General features: G+C 43.5%; 1 protein-coding gene across 2 annotated transcripts in view; it reads left to right on the forward strand.

The window, feature by feature from the left end:
* The first annotated feature begins 355 nt into the window (after nt 1–355).
* The window catches only part of LOC311361092 (polyamine-transporting ATPase 13A3-like), a 30,654-nt gene continuing 8,806 nt past the window's right edge, over nt 356–22,203 (forward strand). For both annotated transcript variants that reach the window (XM_084481277.1, XM_084481278.1), the window contains exons 1-29: nt 356–513; nt 1,664–1,733; nt 2,207–2,380; nt 2,910–3,089; nt 3,496–3,566; nt 3,824–3,907; nt 4,352–4,421; nt 4,592–4,726; nt 6,390–6,462; nt 6,859–6,990; nt 7,310–7,477; nt 7,961–8,118; nt 8,455–8,643; nt 9,220–9,281; nt 9,570–9,720; nt 10,279–10,401; nt 10,573–10,590; nt 10,712–10,862; nt 11,219–11,339; nt 12,205–12,329; nt 13,752–13,939; nt 15,513–15,662; nt 16,029–16,108; nt 16,258–16,300; nt 16,497–16,606; nt 17,609–17,705; nt 20,424–20,496; nt 21,046–21,223; nt 21,778–21,968. In XM_084481277.1, coding sequence (XP_084337403.1) covers nt 1,683–1,733; nt 2,207–2,380; nt 2,910–3,089; nt 3,496–3,566; nt 3,824–3,907; nt 4,352–4,421; nt 4,592–4,726; nt 6,390–6,462; nt 6,859–6,990; nt 7,310–7,477; nt 7,961–8,118; nt 8,455–8,643; nt 9,220–9,281; nt 9,570–9,720; nt 10,279–10,401; nt 10,573–10,590; nt 10,712–10,862; nt 11,219–11,339; nt 12,205–12,329; nt 13,752–13,939; nt 15,513–15,662; nt 16,029–16,108; nt 16,258–16,300; nt 16,497–16,606; nt 17,609–17,705; nt 20,424–20,496; nt 21,046–21,223; nt 21,778–21,968 — 3,346 coding nt within the window. In that variant the 5' untranslated portion in view covers nt 356–513; nt 1,664–1,682. The remainder of the gene's footprint in view (nt 514–1,663; nt 1,734–2,206; nt 2,381–2,909; nt 3,090–3,495; nt 3,567–3,823; nt 3,908–4,351; nt 4,422–4,591; nt 4,727–6,389; nt 6,463–6,858; nt 6,991–7,309; nt 7,478–7,960; nt 8,119–8,454; nt 8,644–9,219; nt 9,282–9,569; nt 9,721–10,278; nt 10,402–10,572; nt 10,591–10,711; nt 10,863–11,218; nt 11,340–12,204; nt 12,330–13,751; nt 13,940–15,512; nt 15,663–16,028; nt 16,109–16,257; nt 16,301–16,496; nt 16,607–17,608; nt 17,706–20,423; nt 20,497–21,045; nt 21,224–21,777; nt 21,969–22,203) is intronic.

The raw sequence follows: 22,203 nt of genomic DNA on the forward strand, positions 1-22,203 counted from the left end.
ATATATATTTTAGAACTAATCCCAGTTACATTTGGTATGATATGTGGAGTGTGCTGTACACCGTCTTCTCGTCAGTCTGGGCAACTTAATCAGGAATGCGCCAAAAGAAGGGGCGACATCGCGTAGCCTACCATTAAAGTGACAGTCCTGATCGCAGCGACCCGAATTCGATTTCTGCCCGTGGTCCTTTGCGCATGTCTTCCCCTCTCTCCCCCATTGTTTCCAGTCTTACTCAACGATAAAAGGATGAAACCTTAAAGAATAAATCCTAAAAGAAAAAAAAGGTGTCCCCCTAATGACCTCACATCCTGTTGTCCACTTCCTCGTCAGTGGTTGTGAATGGTGAGTGGTCGAAGCGCAGCGGTTCTCGCATGGTTTGCAAGCCGCGTGGAATATCCTCATACTGCACATCAATATTGGACCCGCGTTGTATCATGTTAACATATCTGACGGGCGCGGGAAACCATCATTCTTGCAATGCACTTTTTTGCATGTTTAGTGAAATAATAATTGGTAAGTTGAATAGCCCTGTTGGAGCGGCTCATGCATGTTGTGTTCTGCACACAGGTGAACTTGCCAGAGGTAAATATAAGCGGGTGAGCTCAAGGGACTCGATGGTTTAATGCATCCAGAAGACTTGCAGGCGTAGGACGGATTTGAGGTTTCGATCGTTGTGCAAACTGGCCGCACACGCTTTTCCTTTGCACGTTACATTTGCATTTTCATTTGAACTCTGACAAAGTTGATTTAAACGAAGCTATCGAATAAACTTGTTTAGTCAAGCAGTGATACCGAATATTCCAACCATAGCCTAAACGCATAGCCTTAACCCATTAATCAATTCAAGTTATTAAAGGTTCGTTTTAAAAAAGTAAATGACATTCAACGTTGAGCCAGTCTGAGGTGCATATCAGTTTAATGTAGGCTACGGGATGCAGCTTCACGATCCACAGAAACATTCTGGGGACTCGAACCCAGATCCTCAGTGAGTCTTATCCCCTGGTCCTCTGTTCTCCTGACCTATATCACAACACACAACCAATGATCTCCCTTTAATGATTAACCCTGTTTACAACATGGTCCGAATCCTATAATCAAATAACCAAATCCCATGTTATGATAGGCCTACTGGTACAATGCAGTGTGTAACAAGTAATAACTCTTCAATAATGGTCTTTTCTTTTATGGCTTCCTTTATAAGCGCCTCATACTGCATTCCCAAGCAACAAGTTATCATGCAGATGGCAACGGGGGTTCGGACTTTGGCTGCAGCCTGCTCAGCTGCACTCGGGGTTTATTACTTTGCTTACGCATTTGTTGACCACCGTTGAAAGGAAATCCAGCAGTAGCCTAATAATTTAAGCTGCAGAAAGCTGACCAGATCGTGCACACACTTTGTGATGTTCACACGATTGACATTTCATCAAATGTGTTAGTTAGTCTTCACTCTTCAGCAACTGATCTGATATTAAATACAAATGTAGGTAATTTGTAACAATTATATTTGTGCTCCCCAAGCGTTTATTGCTCTCAAATGTAGTTAAGTTGGCCAATCGACGCCTGGTCAAACACTTCCTTGTCCGATCAGGAGTGACTTTTGATTCTTCATGACTCGATCAATCAAAGATGCAATCATTCAACAGTGTGTTCTTGTTCTGTGTAGTCGTGTTGTCTCTGTTGGGATGGTGACGTCGGAGGTGAAGCTCATCAACCAGGGCAAGGAGGATGAGATGGTGACATTTTCTTTGAATCCTTTTAAAAAACAATATGTTATACACCTATTTAACATAGCCTGCACCTGAATTACACATTTGATCATTCCTCTTATTTTGGATTATCTCTAGCCTACTACAGACTGACCATTTCATTTACAACTTGTTACGTTTATACATTTGATCATTTATAAAACATGGTTCCAACATGAACATACACATAAGTAAGCAATTCATACTTAACTTATAGTTGTAAATAACAATAGGTAGCCACATATACACTGTGAATAACTGAGATAATGGTTTACAGGATGTTTTCTAAAGCTTATGATTTCAAAGCAAATGACAATGTGTTTAAAGTGTCTATGTAGGAGCACAGCTGTATAAACGATAACTTCGCTCTATGCCAATACATGATTCATGCTTCAGAGTTGCAGTGATTAAAGGCCTAATAACCCTGTAGCACTGTAACACTGTGGGGGCTGGGTTGACAGGAGATGTGGGGGTACCGGCCATGTGTGTGGAAGAGGGTCCTGGTGGGGCTCGGGGCGGGGGCTTCAGGGGGGCTGCTCCTGCTGCTGCTGTACTGGCTGCCTGAGTGGAGGGTGAGGGCCACCTGCACCGCCTCCCCCATCAGAGACGCCCGCACCCTGCTGCTGCGGACCACGGTGAGTCACAGCAGATCTCCCTAATCAATGTATGCCTCTGAGAGCCTTCAGCCACACGGGTATAAGGTAGAAAGTAGAACATGTTGTAAGAAGTAGAATCCTTGTAGAAAGTAGAACATGTTGTAGGGAGTAGAACATGTTGTAGGGAGTAGAACATGTAGGAAGTAGAATTAGATATACAAAGTTAAATAAGTTGCCGTTCTCCTTTGAGTGAGTGACTTTGTTGAGCTGAACAACAAAGTGTACAACTTACGTACTAATACAGTATAAAACCTTGCGTCTCGGATGCCGATAGCACTCTGCCAGTTGCTTTTGAGGAACCTGCTCATGTAACACATGAATGTTTGTCACTCCAACTAGTTAGGAGGATTTAAGTGTTCCCACCGTTAATTGTCAGTCGACTTGGATAAAATCGTAGGCTAGAAGTAAGATCTGATTTAAGACAAAAATACAATTCTAAATGCCCCTCAGTTGATGGATGGTTGATTCAGAACGATGTGATTTTAGCAGTTCTGTGTCATCACCACAGGATGAGTTCAGGCAGTGGTTCCGGGTCACAGTGCACGTGATGTTGGCCCCGGGGAAGAGGCCCTTTGACGCGGTGCCTCCGTGTGCCGGGGACGGGCTCTCTAACGGAGAAGGAGGGCCCGGCCTGTCCACTGAGCAGGGGGACCGCTGTGGGATGTTCCCCCACAACCAGCTTGTACCGGTACCTCCTCTAGTTCAAAACGGCTAGCCATTCCTGGTGCAATCCTGTTATGTTGAGGTCAAAATACTGTTATTATATAGAATAGATCTCATATAAACCTGTTAATTCATGACATTCTACAAAAGGCAGGAAAAAGCACTTGGAAGTATTTTATAAAGGGCAACATTAGCTGCATTTGAAGGTGTTTTAAGGTTAATATAATTTGTGTATGTACTTTTATAGTTCTTCATTTGTTCATTTCAGTGAAGAAACGGTCAACTGTCTCCAATACTATTTATACCTCCATCACAACAAATGTATTGACATTTTGATAATTCTTCAATAAAGACGTTGGATGCAGACATCCATTATGGCTTCTCTCTAAACGTCAGACAGTTCATCTCCGCTCTTCTCTGGTTCTGTTCAGGTCCACTTCTTCAGTCACCACAGTACTAAGTACTACTGGAGTGATGTCATACAGAACTTCGAAACGTACAAGTAAGCGTGCCGCTGAAAAACCTCAATATATACACTGAATGTACTTTGTTTATTCATGAATTGCACACAGTGGGATGGCTTGTCACTGGCTGTATTCATAATGGCTCAATAGTTGCTCTCATACATGCGACTGCCATGAAGATGAATTCATGTATTGAATGAATGAATACTAAATACTTTATGTGTGTGTGTGTGTGTGTGTGTGTGTGTGTGTGTGTGTGTGTGTGTGTGTGTGTGTGTGTGTGTGTGTTTTGTAGAGGTTTGGAGGATGTGAAAGTGAGCTGTGCTGGTATTCACTCTGAACTCAGCTCAGGTCTCAGTAAACACTTGCAGGCCCATAGGTATGGATGGATGTACATCTACACATTAGCATTGGAGCACACACACACACACACACACACACACACACACACACACACACACACACAGGGGACAATAAGAAGACTTCAATCTTCCCGCTCTTTTGTGATTTGCTTTCCAATTGACCCCCATCCCTTCATTCCATCTCAGCCTACTCAAACCCATAAACACACACACACTTGCACACATTCATCCACACCCTCCACCCACACACATACACATACTCTGGTGTCATGTATTTGTTTTTCTGTCCACTGTCATTGGGAAGACAACGTCAGCAACTATGCTAACACATGCTAATCCAAATATTGCTGCACATTCCAACATACACCACTCTATGAAAGTGATTATTTACATACTTATTGTTGAATAATTGGTTCTACTTAAAACTTAAATCATAAATCTTTATTTTTTACTTTTGACAGGAGGTTATTTTTTGAGGAGAATGAAATTGTGGTCAGAGTTCCGTCTATATTTGAACTTCTCATCAAAGAGGTGCGTTGAGAATTAAAGCTGTTATTAAAGCTCTACCCATAAAATAAATTCCAAAAAATAATCTCGCTCTCGCTCTCGCTCTCTCTCTCTCTCTCACTCTCGCTCTCGCTCTCGCTCTCTCGCTCTCGCTCTCTCGCTCTCGCTCTCGCTCTCTCTCTCTCTCTCTCTAGGTGTTGAATCCGTTTTACATCTTCCAGCTCTTCAGTGTGATTCTGTGGAGCATTGACGACTATTACTACTACGCCTCGGCCATTGTCTTCATGTCTGTGATATCCATAGCCACCTCACTGTACACTATCAAAAAGGTCAGTTTGCTAGTAACTCAATTTACATCAAAATCAAGTTTTTGTCCAGTTGGAATTATTATTTTTAGTGTTATTTTGGTATTGATTTATACTTTAAATAAATACTATTTAAAACGAGTGGTTCTCAACTGCTCTGGCCTACATTTTCCCATGGCCTTAATTTTCTGCAAATGTATTTCTCGAAACACACATTCATCGTGACCTTTTTAAACATAAATAAACAAATATTTACATCCCTGCATTCAAAGCACTTTACTCTAGCAATGAAAAGTAGAAATAAAAAAGTATTAGTAAAAATAGATTTTTTAATTAATTGATTAATACATTTTTTGATCGCACCCTCCGCGACCCACTTTTGGGTCGCAACCTGACAGTTGAGGAACACTGCTTTAAGGGGCCTACGCACCGCTCAGACTCAAACCAACGACCAACTGCCTTTATCCCACCAGCCTTTCTTCTGACCTGTTCGGCAGAAAAGTTGCATTGAAACACAACGCAAAGACTACCGCCAAATAATAACTTAAACAAAGGTACAGATATCCTCAGAACCATCACATCGATAGTACGGACAGACAGAATTATCACTACAGAGAATGTAAGAAAAACTTTTCAATACAGAAACCCAAAGAAAGCAGCAGGGCCAGTCGAATGCAGTGCTTTTCTTGTCCATTCTGGCCCCAGTCTGGCAACCAATTTTCCAGGCATCCATTGACACACATATTGTTCCTTCACTTTGGAAAACTTCCCATATCAATCCGATACCAAAAACCCCATGTCCAAAAGAACATAGTGACTTCAGGCCAATAGCTTTGACATATGAAGTCTGTTGAAAGAATTCTACTCCGCCACCTGGTCAACACTATGAAAGAGCAAGTTGATCCATACCAATTTGCTTACAAGCAGGGGCTGTGGAACAGAAGATGGTGTTACCACACTGGTCCATCTCATAGCAAAACACCTGGATAAACCTAAGACCGACGCTAGATTGCTCTTCCTAGACTTCTCATCAGCGTTTAACACAATACAAACAAGTCTTTTAGTGAACAAGATGATCCAGCAGAAAATAGACCCATTCGTAATCCATGGTATGGTATGCTTCATGGTATGCTTGGTATATGGTATGCTTCATTTCTTACCAACAGAATCCAGATAGTTAAGGTTAACAGAACCTTCTCATCTGCCACCATAACCAATGTAGAAGCTCAGTGTGAGCTTCTACAGCAGTGCTTTACACCGATGACTGTCGCACAGAAACACCTAACCAGTATATTATAAAGTACTCTGAAGACACAGTCGTACTGTCGTCCGAGTCTCCCCAAACGTTTCAGATAGCCAACACTTTGGCCAGTGTGTAGCAGCCTTTAGAGGGTACCTAAACCCTGTTTGAGCAGTATTACATTCCGCAGTTTAAAAATGTGTTTTGAGTAGTTGTAAATGTTTAGAAAAAAGGGACATATTGCCGGGTGCAAAGGCCGTAACCAAATACATTGAACAACATTTGATAACAGCCTTTGCGCCCCGGCAATGTGTTCATTTTTTCTAAATGGAGCAGGGTGTGCAGCCAATAGAAAACCACCACTCAAGACAAGCTTTAAGCCAAGTGGCTGACGTCTGGTGACTGACTGAGAATGTATTAAACACATGGCTTTCTTCTCTTTCCCAGCAATACGTCATGCTTCACAACATGGTGGCGGCCCACAGTGTCGTCCGTGTGTCCGTCTGCAGAGGGGATAAAGGTATGCTCTACATACACACTTCTCTGATAAGAAGCTTTTTAAAATAATTCAAGGTACAATATTTGCCAAAAGCAACATAATGATGAATATGAATGAATCATGTACAAATATTGAAGAATAGATCTAATAGATAAAACTGAAAGGCCAGTGGGTTGAAAGAGAGACTTAATTTTATTAAAATAATAGATTACAGCAGACTGTCCCAACCTTTTTCAGCTTAGCTGACCCCACTTTGACCTCACAGAGTTCCAGTGACCCCAGTCATTCACAACACAGACAACTCTGCTATAATAATAAATAAAAAAAACTATTTGGGGTGAAAAGAACAATGGAGTGAATGTGTTCATGTCTTCATCACCTCAAGAGTCCGGGCCCTTTTTGTGGTTTTCTTCCCAGACTTGGAGGAAGCCATGTCCACAGAGCTGGTCCCTGGTGATGTCATCGTCATCCCAGCCAATGGGATGATCATGCCCTGCGATGCTGTGCTAGTGTCAGGAACCAGCATAGTAAACGAGAGCATGCTGACAGGTCCGTATACCTATTATATCCTCCCTATCTAGTCTCTACCATTCTCTCTCTAGGTGTTGAATCCTTTCTACATCTTCCAGCTCTTCAGTGTGATTGTGAGCTGCTTTTGAGGACTAATACTGCTACTATTACTAGTAATAGTAGCAGTATTCCAACTATTACCACTATCTATTACATATAAAAAACATACATAAAAATATAATCAAATAATAACATAACAGTTAAAATTATACGTATGTATGTATGTATGTATTTTATATAAATAAAAAAGAAACTAACCGTTTTAAAGCAGTTATTATAACTTGTTATTCTCTGCCAGGAGAGAGTGTGCCTGTCACCAAGACGGCCCTGCCCAGCTCGGGGTCGGAGGGGGCCTCCACCTACAGCAGCGAGGAGCACAAGAGACACACCCTGTTCTGTGGCACCCAGGTCATCCAGAGCCGCTTCTACACCGGCCAGCTGGTCAAGGCTGTGGTAGTCACCACCGGTGAGGAACCCTGGCTGGCTGCACCCACGAGGGCCAGGAGTCATGTCACTCCCTCTTTCTTCAACCTACCATCCTATCTGCCTTTACTGTCCTGCCTATCTTAGATTTCCCGTCTGTAGATAACATGAGATATGGTTTCCACTGTCTCTGTAAGAAGTTATACTGTTCCGGTAAAAGTGTTCAGTGTTACAATCAGGAAGAGATTCTGCTGACATAATTGTTTGAATTGTTTGTTTTGGTAATGTATTTATGGTAGTCCTAGCCAAAGTCCTTTAGACTGAGGATTGTTAAGACTATCCAAAATATAGTCTTTAAAACAGAACAAAAACAATTTAAAAAAGGGTGTAAAAAATAATATAATAAAAACAGAGTACAACTGGGCGACGGCCAACAGGTACCAGCCATTCTATTTCTTTACTTTGTGGCTACAAAAGCACCTGGCTCTGAAAACTAAAAACATTAGTTATGTTGGCCCTCCCTCAGGCTTCAACACAGAGAAGGGCCAGCTGGTCCGCTCCATCCTGTACCCCAAGCCCACAGACTTCAAGCTGTACCGCGACGCCTACCTCTTCCTCCTATGCCTGGTGGGCGTGGCCGGAATCGGGTTCATCTACACCATCGTACTCAGCATCATAAACCAGGTAGTTAGAGCTATGTATAGCTTTGGCTATCAGAAATATATTGCTTTTGATATCCTGCTCTGTATCCCTTGAAGATGATCATTGCTTTATTTTTATCACTTTAACACTTTAATGTATCATAAAGTGTAGTGTATAGTGTGGTATTGGCCAGGGTGTTGGACGCACAAACCAAAAGGTTCAGGGTAGGCATGAGCCATGAGCAAGATGTCCAAACCCTTACCTGCTCACCCATGGATAAAAGCCTCCGCTGAATGAGAAACTAGAACCAAATTACAGTGTTAGGGATTGATCTTTGGGCCGTTGCGCTTCTTTTCACTATTCTCTTATTCTCTCCAGGTTCCCGCCAAAACCATCATCATCGAGTCCCTGGACATCATCACCATCACAGTGCCCCCCGCCCTGCCGGCGGCCATGACGGCGGGCGTGGTCTACGCCCAGCGCCGCCTGAAGCGCCTGGGCATCTTCTGCATCAGCCCCCAGAGGATCAACATGTGTGGACAGCTCAACCTGGTCTGCTTCGACAAGGTGAGGTTGTCATGGTTACGGCTGCACTGGTTCGGAGGTTCGAATTGGAAGTCAAGTCAAGTGGTTAAAAGTAAAGTCTATTTTATTTGTGTAGCCCTAAATCCCAGTGAAAATCTAAAATCTCCAATCTCTTCGCTTGGCCATACTGTACGACACATCCTCGAACCCGCAGCCTGCTAAAGGGTGAGGACCTCCCCAAACCAAGAGACCGAAGGGGGGCTCCTCCGTACAGGGGGCGAAGGGGTGCAATAGTTATCAAGTGAGGGAATTGTGTTAAATATTAGAGCAGACCATGGTCTGTATGAGGATCTTCATATATTATAAAATACTTATTTTGATGGTGTTCATATACAAATCCCACTTCTCTGTGGTGCACGTATGCCAAAATCCATCTGGCCAAATCAAAACACTGTGTTTTCCAATGGGTTGCAACACACCAACTGCTTTTCAGCAGTACATGAATGAGTCCCGACGCGGACCTCTGCCAACGCGGGGGCTGCAGACGGGTGGACTCAGCGGTAGATGTTTGAATAGTGACTGTAGCTGGCTGACTGCTATGGCTCCGTGTCTCTGCAGACGGGGACGCTGACGGAGGACGGCCTGGACCTGTGGGGCGTTCAGAGGGCAGAGCACGGCAGGTCAGAACTCAGACCAGACGTGTTTATAGACTAACACTCACTGCCCTGATCAGTGGTCCAGTGACCAGCGCTTCCACTGCTGTCAATAAACGAGTGAAAAACAAGTGAAAACAAGTGCACCTCTTTGTCTTTCATGGCTGGAGGCCATATCATCCCTCCCATGTCCTCCATCCATCTCCCTGTGCTCACAGAGATGTGTCTCCATGGCGATGATGTTTCTCTCGACCAGCTTCCTAAGAAAACCTTTCTTGTCGTTGACGTCGTTCCTTCCTCCATCACCCGGTGCAGGTTTTCCCCGGCTGAGTTTGACCCGTCGAAGGAGAGTCTGGTGCTCACTCCCTTCGTGGTGTGCATGGCGTCCTGCCACTCGCTGACCAACATCAACGGAGAGCTGTCCGGAGACCCCCTGGACCTCAAGATGTTCAACACCACCAGATGGGTGGGTCATGTGACGCTAGAACCGCCTTTCAGACATTGAATCATGATAAGATAAGATAAGATAATCTTTTATTAGTCCCACAGTGGGGACATTTGCAGTGTTACAGCAGCAAAGAGCAAAGACAATAGTGCAAATAAAGAAATAAAGAGGGAAGATGAGATGAGACCTCAGTCCGAATGTACAGACAGCAAGACAGGGAGACTGTCACGGCCCTACGTGGACACACATGGTCGTCCAACAGAAAACCACATATCATCCACTTTTTTATTTTGGATGTTACATTATTCATATTATTGTATTATTATTTTTTAAGCTGCTACATGTTCTATTCTCGTGAAGGTTTTATAACTCGTATCCTATCCTCAGTTTTACACTAGTGCCAACTCACATTTAGTTGGTTTTCAGTACAGTAGTTGGTCGAAATATTCGGCAGCAGAGAGAGACGGTAATATTTAACATCACTGCTACGTTGTAGATCGGTGTGCTATCACAATGTTATGACACAGATATCGTATAGAAATTCATAATGATTCACACCAAAGGTCTTTCCTCTGTTAGATTCTAGAGGAGCCGACAGAGGAGGAGACCGCGCTCCATAACCCCATCATGCCCACGGTGGTCCGGCCCCCCAAGCACGTGTTGTCTGAGGCCAAGCAGAACGTCACTCTCTCTGAGACCCTGGTACCAGGGGCTTGTCCCTCTCACTGACCCGCCTGCCCATTCTGGGCAGGGTGTTCAAGATAAACGTGTTTTCTATCTACATGAATGACAAATATCAATAAAAGACAACCAGTGAATATTCTTTTGAAAACAATATGATTCATTATTTAAATTTTCTACCCTTCGTTCCAGGAGCTGTCTGAACTTTCGGTGAGTTAAATCATTTTTTTCTACTTTTTATTTACCACTGAGTCACCATGTGACCGGTGCAAAGTGAGGGGCCCTGTGCTGTGATGGGCCCCGCCTTGAGGGGTCCACCCTGTGTCCCCAGCGCTACGAGGTGGGCATCGTGCATCAGTTTCCCTTCTCGTCGGCGCTGCAGAGGATGAGCGTGGTGGTGCGGCGGCTGGGCGAGAAACACATGGACTCCTACCTGAAGGGGGCGCCAGAGGTGGTGGCCAAGCTCTGCACAGAGGACTCAGGTGGGCTACCGACAGGGTCTGCCTACCAAGGCTCATCTAGAAACTGGACCTGAGGGTTCTAGGCTGGATACACTTCCCATTCTTCATCCATATCGCTGTTCATAAGTTACTATAGGCCACTACAGGTGGTGATATATTTTTATCGTATCAATGATGACAGTTGACATCATTGCGGCCACATATGGATGGATACAGATATCCCACAGTCATTTGTCACTTAGAGTCCCGATTAAACAGCCCTCTGTCTCTCTGCCTTTGAAGCAGATGATGTCTGGATCAAAGGTCTCTGAAATAAACACATTGTTTGACGTTGTTGTAGTTTGGTTGTTAATCTCTTGTGTTTCCCCCATGAGCAGTTCCGGAGAGCTTTGGGGAGACTCTGGAGGCCTACACCAGGCAGGGCTTCAGGGTCATCGCCCTGGCCCACCGCCAGCTGGAGCCCAAGCTCTCCTGGCACAGGGTGCAGAACCTCAACAGGTCAGCACAAACCAGCAGACCCCATGAATACCAACTAACCAACACATGAGTACCAACTAACTAACAAATGAATACCAACTAAATAACAAATGAATACCAACTAACTAACAAATGAGTACCAACTAACCAACTAATTAATACCAACTAACAAATGAATACCAACTAACTAACACATTTATACAAACTAACTAACAATTGAATACCAATTAACAAATGAATACCCACTAACTAACTAACAAATGAATGAATTCGGCAAACACAGCTTAAATCAATGCAAGAACCTTTCAACTGTCAATGTAAAGGTACTGGGTTTGAACCCCATAGATCCAATGTCTACCTGTGGGCCTCCCTGAGCAAGGTGCCCTAGCTGCTCCTTAATAACATGGATCTGAGTTCAAGTCCCTTTTGAAAGAGGAAGCTTTTTAAGTAAATAATTATACAAAATCAGGAGCATTAAAAATGTTTGAACCACATGAGTATGAAATAAGAAACCATGTATGTAAGCTGACGATACGATATGTGATACCGCGATACTGATAATATCGTGATTCAGCAATTCTGCAATAATTAATACCACCTTGAGGAGCAGGGAAATATATATATATTTTTTTTTATTAATTAAAATGCAAAATGTCAATATTTCCTGTCTAACTTTTCAGGAATAAAACATAAAAATGCTAAATAAATTCTTAAAAAATAAATAAATATATATAAAGGACTATATATATTTTTTATAAAAATATATGATATCTTTATTTGGCGCCAGTGTAACGATTCTCGTACCTCACGAAGAAGGGTGACGATATATTGCGGTATCGATATTTTGTCCCACCCCTATAAACCACTGCTTCCTGTGTCCTCCCAGGGACCAGATAGAGACCAACATGGACTTCCTGGGGCTGATCATCATGCAGAACAAGCTGAAGTCTGAGACTGCTGGAGTCCTGCAGGACTTACAGAGGGCTGATATCCGCACGTTGATGGTCACAGGTCAGCTGAACCTCATTTGTATTTAAAGGTTGTATCAGTGATGTTGGGTGTCACTTCTGTTGGTATTTGAAGCGAGATCCCAAACAAACAGAGCCAGCCCGCCCATCCCTTCCGTGTTTTGTGCATCCAGTAAAAACAATCCTGAACGCAGTGCAAAACCCCACAACACCCACCCCTTGTCGGTGATAGGTTGGAATACTATTTATTTTGGTTTTGAGTGGTTGGTATTACCATTTGTGTACGATCTCGGAGCACAGGCTGCCAACATAGACGCATTTTTTTGACGGCCTGCTTATGGGGCGGGCAGCTAGCGGATCGTGAGGGAAGATGAGATGAATGTGATCATTTATGTTTTGGCCTAGAATCACTGATACAACCTTTAAGAATTAAAACTAAATAGTGATTTGTATAGTTCACAGTGGTACAGCCGTTACTTTCAGTAATATCCTTCCTAACTCTATCACATGCTATGCTACAGTCACTGCCTTCTTCAATATTATATATATAGAGAGAGAGAGCGAGAGAGAGAGAGAGAGAGGCTTCAGAAGGGGTGTGCTCAGACAGTACAGTGCACCCTCTAGTTATATATATGTCAATATTTCAGATTTTTGCAGCAGACAAATCAAATCAAATCTATTAGAGAATAACACCTTGTTATAGCTTTAGTATCCAAAATGTAAAACTACATGAAAGCTATTGTTATGGCCGACTAATGTTTCAATCACTGAAGAGCCATTATTTTGTTAATACCCAATGTAATTACGAGGAGGCAGGAAAACTTGCACAAGGATTTATTAACCAAAAAAGGCAAAAAAAACAGGTGGTCCAAACTTAAATCTCCGATCGTCGTCCATTCATTACTGATAATTGGACACCTCGTCGGGCATTAACTCGTATACTTTGTGGTGTCACCTCTATACAGTTAATGGGACACTAATGCAGAACACCCACCTGTTGCTCTTGCTTTGTCTTGTTACTGTCTGCACCCGCGACCATGGATATGTATAAAGACCACGACTCCTAACCTGACCGGACCGACCAAGCGTGAGCGAGAGTAATGTGTTAACGCATGGTTAAGATGGTATGGTCCACTATAGGAGTGTCTGAAATGATTGGGAAACGTATTTCCAACCTTATATACCTTATAATATATATATTTTTTTTTTTTGAGGGGGACAAATCTACCTTTTCTAAATATTGGGCCCCAAATCTACACCCTTGTGATGTTGTGTGACTCTGTTCAGTGTTGAACTTTAAACACTCTCACTCTCTCGCACTCTCGCACTCTCTCGCTCTCTCGCTCTCTTGCTCGCTCTCTCTCGTGCTATCTCAGGCTCTGAGGAGGGCTCACAATGGGATCTCTCTGTCTGACTTTGAGCAAGAATGAACTAAACTCAAACTCATCCCCACTCTGTGGTTCAGGGGACAACATGCTGACGGCTATATCAGTGGCCCGGGACTGCGGGATGATCCGACCCCAGGACAGGGTCATCATCGCAGAGGCAACGCCCCCTAAGGACGTCCATCCAGCTAGCATCACGTGGTGCTACACAGAGAACCCAGACCCCGGCACTAGCAAGGACCACCAGCTAGGACCAAGCAAGAGCAAGGTGGAGCAACATGAACTAGTAGACTTTGCAGATCATCTTGGAATTGTCAGTACATACTTTGATGAACCATAGCTTATGAACACAGTTTGAGACCAAGAGATCACAGAGAGCAATTACAGATTTGTGTGTTTGACTCCCAGACGAAAGGTTCTGGCTTCGAACCCTGATCTGCAGCCTACTGTCAGGCATTCTTGAGCGAGATGCCCAACCATTACCTGCTGCTTAACAACATGGATCTAACATTCAATCGATACTATACCTTGGATAAAAGAATCTGCTTGATTACTAAATAACAAAGATCTAAGATGGTACCCTGTGCATCCAGAACGTGGCTCTAAGTCACTTTACAATCAGCCTTATTCCCCTAGCGGCCATCTTGGACCCATCTATGTTGTAAACACTAGGATGATGAACTGAATGCAGATTAATACCGCCTTCAAGACAACGTAAAAAAAACAACCTCTGACTGTCCAACTTGGCGTCAGTAACAACATCAAACATGGCTGCCTTCGTCGTTTAAGGTTGTATCAGCAATTCTAGGCAGAAACATAAATGATTTCCTCATGATCCGCTAGCTGCCCGCCTCATAAGCAGGCCGTCAAAAAAAACACGTCTCTGTAGGCAGCCTATGCTCCGAGATCGTACACAAAAACAAATGGTACCACCAACCACTCAAAATCAAAATAAATAGTATTCCAACCAATCACCAACAAGGGGTGGGTGTTGTGGTGTTTTGCGCTCGTGCATGCGAAGTGCACGAGGGTGAGGCAATATCAACGTGTATTTTCCAAGACAAGAATAAGTATCAGGAAGGCTATGGAAAGATGGAAAGAACCTAAAATAACAAAAATATTTTAAATCGGATGCCCAGGTCGCGCTATTTCTAAACACGGGAGAAGGGAGGGGTGAGCTGGCTCTGTTTGTTTGGGATCTCGCTTCAAATACCAACAGACGTGACGTCACCCAACATTGCTGATACAACCTTTAATGGGCATTAACTTTTTTTTTTTTTTGTACCCAAAAGAAGCATAGATTGCTGCTGTATTTTCTTTTTGGAATCAGCAATGAACTACAATATGCCAAACTTCGCTGTTTACTCAGAAATGTTTATTTCTGTGAAATGTTTATTTCAGAGTAAACTGACACAATGACATCGTAAGTCAGAATCTCTGAGTTGAATCTTCCGAGTTCCAAGTTGTCCTGAATGCGGTAAAGGCCTTCAGTTCTATCCCCCTGCTAGTGTTCAGAACCCAGATGGAGCCAAGATGGCCGCTAGGTGAATAAGGTGTTTTGATATGGTGTGGTGATGGAGCCAAGATGGCCGCTAGGTGAATAAGGTGTTTTGATATGGTGTGGTGATGGAGCCAAGATGGCCGCTAGGTGAATAAGGTGTTTTGATATGGTGTGGTGATGGAGCCAAGATGGCCGCTAGGTGAATAAGGTGTTTTGATATGGTGTGGTGATGGAGCCAAGATGGCCGCTAGGTGAATTAGGCCCGTGTTTTGATATGGTGTGGAGGGTTGCAGCTTCCTCCCATGAAGGTGACCATGGGCAGTGTTGTCTGCTGCTCCAGCTCCCTCCACAGGACTCCAGGCTGGAGGAGGGGCTGGCTGGCGGGCTGGCTGGCGGGCTGCTGGACGGAGGCGCCCAGGACTTCCACTTTGCCGTGAGCGGCAGAGCCTTCGCCATCATCACCGAACACTTCCCCGAGATAGTGCCAAAGGTGAGTGATAGTGCTCTGCGTTGATTCATTGGTTCATTGATTCAGTCATTCATGTCAGTCATTCAATATCATGTGTTAATTTATTTACCAATCAATGTGTGATTGCTATTATTATTAGCACATCAATGTATAATTGATTGATTGGTTGATCAATTAATTATTTAATTAATTCCCTAATTTATACTTACTCATTTATTTAGTAGTTTTTTACTTTTTATTTCAACTGAAGTGTACTTTGTGGTGTGTGCAACAGATCGCTAAAGAAACACCCATTTGTGTTTAAGTAGGGCGACTACATCTACTGCATCCCGGTGGTGATTATGTGTTGTAATGCATGGTTATGTCCACACGGGGGTGCTGTTCCAGCTTGTGCTGAGTGCTACAGTGTTCGCCCGCATGGCTCCCGACCAGAAGACTCACCTGGTGGAGGTCCTTCAGAGTGTGGAGTGAGTCCCTGTCTCTCTTTCCGATTGCCCTGTATTGATATCCATGCAGTAGTATTCTGTCATGTTAGAGTAATGTTTGGATGGAGATTTGTCACTGGAATAGGTTCACAAGAAAGTATTGTATGAAAGTATGTTCTCTGCTTCTTCAGCTACATCGTTGGAATGTGTGGCGATGGGGCTAATGACTGTGGGGTGAGTATGGATTACTTTGATTGGTAGCCAAATGCTCACAGATTCACCAGTTTATTGGCATGTTCACATCATTCCTAAAACATAAAAAAAATATTTTTGTTGTACATGGTCTATTTAAAAAATCTCTCTCTCTCTCTCTCTCTCTCTCTCTCTCTCTCTCTCTCTCTCTCTCTCTCTCGCTCTCGCTCTATCCCAGGCATTGAAGAGGGCTCACAGTGGGATCTCTCTGTCTGAGTTGGAGGCTTCAGTTGCCTCTCCCTTCACCTCCACCACCGCCAGCATCTCCTGCGTCCCAAACCTCATCAGGTGTCACAGCCCATCACAGCCCATCACAGCCCATCACAGCCCATCACAGCCCATCACAGCCCATCACAGCCCATCACACCCCATCACACCCCATCACAGCCCATCACACCCCATCACAGCCCATCACAGCCCATCACACCCCATCACAGCCCATCACACCCATCACACTCCATCACACCCCATCACACCCCATCACAGCCCATCACACCCCATCACACCCCATCACAGCCCATCACACCCATCACACTCCATCACACCCCATCACACCCCATCACAGCCCATCACACCCCATCACAGCCCATCACAGCCCATCACACCCCATCACAGCCCATCACACCCATCACACTCCATCACACCCCATCACACCCCATCACAGCCCATCACACCCCATCACACTCCATCACAGCCCATCACACCCCATCACAGCCCATCACAGCCCATCACACCCCATCACACTCCATCACAGCCCATCACACCCCATCACAGCCCATCACAGCCCATCACACCCCATCACACTCCATCACAGCCCATCACAGCCCATCACACTCCATCACAGCCCATCACAGCCCATCACAGCCCATCACACTGCATCACAGCCCATCACAGCCCATCACAGCCCATCACACAACGGCTCCTAGAAGAGGGAGGCCAATACAAAACGATGTGTTTATATTTAATGCATAAAGATATAGATATACATATGCATCATCAGTAGGGAAAACTAGCCTCACAAAGGTCTCAGCCCAGCTCACGTTGCCCTAATATATATATATATATATATATATATTTATGTATATTTATTAAAGTTGGAGAAATTACATAAAAATAATTGAAATGCGAAAATGCTCCCAACAGTGAATCTAAATTTGAAGAATATGGTTCCTCTTTATTTTTTAAATCTAATCCAGGATGAAAAAATTATAATGTAAAGTGACATCATTGTAGACATCACAACACTTCCTGGTCTAAATTTTTGGTATCTACCTTCTGATTGGTTCCCAGGGAGGGCCGTGCCGCTCTCATCACGTCCTTCTGTGTCTTCAAGTTCATGGCCCTGTACAGCATCATCCAGTACGTCAGTGTCACCCTGCTGTACTCAGTACGTACATCACAGTACCATGTAGTACTACACACACAGTATCATGTAGTACTACACACACAGCACCACGTAGTACTACACACAAAGTACCACGTAGTACTACACACACAGTACCACGTAGTACTACACACACAGTACCACGTAATACTACACATACAGTACCATGAAATACTACACACACAGTACCATGTAGTACTACACACACAGTACCATGTAATACTACACATACAGTACCATGAAATACTACACACACAGTACCACGTAACACTACACATACAGTACCATGTAATACTACACATACAGTACCATGTAGTACTACACACACAGCACCACGTAGTACTACACACAAAGTACCACGTAGTACTACACACACAGTACCATGAAATACTACACACAAAGTACCACGTAGTACTACACACACAGTACCATGAAATACTACACACACAGTACCACGTAACACTACACATACAGTACCATGTAATACTACACATACAGTACCATGTAGTACTATACACACAGTACCACGTAGTACTAAACACACAGCATCCTCCAGTACATCAGCGTCACCCTTCTGTATGGTACTGTACTACTACAGTACCATGTAGTACTACAGTATCACCCTGTTGTACTCCATACGTACTACACATACAGTCAGTGGCGCCAACTTCAGGTCAACATTGGGGGGGGTCTTAAATATTTAGTTCAAATGTATTCCACCAAAAATCACTTCTCCAAAGTCCTGCTTTCAGAATTTGAAGTTCAGAATAGTAGTTCATGATTTATTTATGTATTATTTATCTGTAATTTATTTGATTTATTCCCAATTTTGGTTTTGATGATGTATGATTTAACCGTTCCATCAATTGACAAATGCGTTTTACAAGTGGCGGGGCCACTATTTTCCATAAACATGCCCGAATAAATGGGAGTAGGCCTAGCTTAATTCGATTTCAGTCACTAATTTACAAATGTAGAAATCATGGAAGTAACTCGCCAGGCTCTCGTAGTTTACAAGAACTGATTTCACATTGCACACTCGCATCGTCCAGCGGGTTGGGCAAAGTGGGCGCAAACTGTTCCCACCTGCAGGCTTACGGAAAGAGTCAAACCATGCCAGTCTTTTTGGTGACTCTTTGATTGTATTGATGTTGTGGGCATTACAATGCATTGCCTCTTCTTGTATGTCCTTGACTCCCAACCTGCTCCCTGATTCGACCTGTCAATCATTTGGCACTCTTGCCATTGGTATCAGGTGGTGTCAGGAATGTTGACAGAGATGCTTTAGAACGATTGTGGGGGAGAGAGAGCGGGAGGGAGGTGGCAGGGGGTGATCGCGACGCAGCACAGTTTCTATCACCCAGGGCAGCATTCTAAGGCGCTTGCTTTATTTAACGGGACAGACAACGAAACCGTGCCATTCACTTCGTTTCAATATTGAGGGGTTTGTGCCCCCCCAGAGATGGCGCCAATGCATACAGTACCATGTAGTACTACAGTATTACCTTGTTATACTCTGTAAATAATACACATACAGTACCATGTAGTACTACTACAGTATTACCCTGTTATACTCTGTAAGTATACCATGTGCTTGGCTTCTATCTTGAGCGACCTACAGTGACTTCAGATGCCGTTAATGAGTAGCTAGGGGTTAGGGCGTCCTGTAGGCATCCTCAAGGATGCCACCACACTATCCTCCCCCTGAATAAATGCTCTTTGTGGTCTGCTGATCCTATTTGATTTATTTAGCACAGGTGTTGGATTTAAAACATATCTGTATCCATCTACTGTGCACTTGACCAGTGGTGGAGCAAGAGGGGGGGCCAGGGTGGCACTGGCCACCCCTGGAACCTGATTGGCCACCCTAGGTGCCACCTTAGTTGATTGACAGTTCACTGCATGTTTCGTTGAAAGTGCGATTTATGCTCTCGCACTCGCAGGCTCTCGGTCTCCCTGTTAACCCCCCCCCGTCAACAATCCCCCCCCACCCCCCCGTCAACAATTCAATATGGACCCCCCTATAAAGCCTTGGGCACCCTCTGGCCACCCCTTGTATAAAAGTCTAGCTCCGCCACTGCACTTGACTAGCCATAATATGGCTAATCATATTATATATATGAATAATACTATAACATATTAATAGAATCGCATTAATCAATAAATTGTTTTTTTAGAAACTTGCCTAGAATTTCGCTTCTCCAATATCGATGGTGTGCTGGGATCGTCTCCTCTGTGAATCTCTGAGGATTAAAGCATCAAATGCCAAACGACTAGATGTAAATGATTGATTTCTCCCTGGGAGGTAGCCGCATTAATCTCCCTCCCCGCGGCCGACATGGGGTTAATCAGCCTGGGAGTGAGAACCAAGCGAGAGGAGGGGGGGAAGGAACTTTGCAAAACAATAGCGTTTGTGTAACTCGTTCTTAAGCCTTCTTCCAAGAATGTGTACATCTTGTTTGAACCTTAAACAATTTAACACTTTATTGTGCAGATTTTTTTCAATGTCCTGATATTTAACATTACATTTTGTTGTATGTGCACTTCATCATCAAATTTTTTTTTCACATTGGATGTGAACAACATGTGTTTGAAATAAAACAAATCAGACTTTATTGAATCAACATCTTGCATACAATAAGCATACTAATTATGTACACATTGGATACTTTATTCAGTTTGTATAATTTCAATTAATTATGGATTTGTAATTTCCTTCAGATCCTGAGTAACCTGGGAGACTTCCAGTTCCTGTTCATCGACATCGCCATCATCCTCCTCATCGCATTCACCAGTGAGCCCAACACACACATCAGCCACAACACAATGCCTCTCTGCAGGGAGCCACTTCATTCACATTATGTCCGAACATCGAGAATGACGAGTTCTGGTGTCAAACTATACTTTAGGAATATCACAAATGTATTGACTGATGATTCCTTCCTCCTCTCCGAATGAGGAGAGGAAACCCTTCTCCAAGTTACAAGTGAGGCTGAGAACAATCAAAGCAATAACACAGACTACATCTACATTAACATTTAGAGAATTTAGCAGACGCTTTAGCCAAAGTGAATTACAATATGTACATTTGTCCGAAGAAGGTGAAACAACAATATATCGCTGTCGGTACAGTAAGGATGTTCATAGAACCAAGTGCAAAGCACTAACAATCGCTAGGTTAACCCATTCCCCATATACATCAAAGATAGCTAGGATAAGATGCTTCACAACTAAGTATTTTTTATTTTATAACATTTTTGGGGGTTTTGACTAAGTAACCAAAAGGCTGAACCAATGAAATGACAGTGGGCCCTTGGGTTCCCCTCCTCCTTCTCCTCCCCAGTGAGTCTGAACCCGGCCTGGAGGGAGCTGGTCTCCCAGCGCCCCCCCTCCGGGCTGATCTCGGCCCCGCTGCTCTTCTCGGTCCTCACCCAGATCCTCACCTGCCTGGCCTTCCAGGTTCTGGCCTTCCTGCTGGTCCGGCAGCAGGCCTGGTACCACATCTGGACCCCCCTCTCCGAGTGAGGATTATGTTATTATCACCTTTATCAACGTTATAAATACATTAGTAACACTGTTATTACCACTCTAAATAGCATTATTAACACTTTAGTAACACAGTTATTACCACTCTAAATTGCATTACGGTATTAACACATTAGTAATTAGTAATATAATTATTAATACATTAGTAATAATGTTATTACCACTGCTATTTGCATTATGAATGCATTAGTAACACTGTTATAAACACAGTTAACAGCATTTTAGTACATTACTATTGGTAATATCACTGTTATTAATAATTGTATCACCATTATTAAAAACATTAATAACATTGTTATAATTCATTTTTTATTATATATGTCTTATCTGTCTTATCTAACCCTAACCCTGACAAGAAATGTTTTTTTTGCCCCTATTGTTTCTTAATATTACCTTTTTAATAATTGTCTCATGTCTATCTTATGACTTTTCTTGCTTGTCTGTCTCAATCTATCTGTCTGTCTGTCTCTTTCCTTCCTTCCTTCCTTCCCGTCCCTCTCCTCGTCTCCTTCTCCTCCTCCTCCTCCAGTGCCTGTAACGTCTCAGCGGGCCCCGGGGGTCCGTCCCCCGGGGCCAACACCAGCATGGGGCCCCACGACCACAAGAACATCCGTAACTATGAGAACACCACGCTGTTCTACGTGTCCACCTTCCAGTACCTGGCGGTGGCCATCGTCTTCTCTAAGGGAAAGCCCTTCAGACTGCCCAGCTACAGGAACTGTGAGGCCAGGAAACTTATTTAGACATTTAACTCAACTTTATTCATACAGCACATTGTAGCGCATTTCATTCAACTCTCATTCAACTCTCAATCAACTCTCAACTTTATTTATTGCGCAATTCATTCAACTCAACTTTATTTATAGCGCAATTCATCAATTTGACTATTTAAAGGACATTTCCTTCAATTAAACATTATTTATATTGCAACTTCATTTATACGACACTTCAATTC

The sequence above is a fragment of the Micromesistius poutassou genome, assembly GCF_964030765.1.
Source record: "Micromesistius poutassou genome assembly, chromosome: 16".
NCBI classification, from domain to species: domain Eukaryota; kingdom Metazoa; phylum Chordata; class Actinopteri; order Gadiformes; family Gadidae; genus Micromesistius; species Micromesistius poutassou.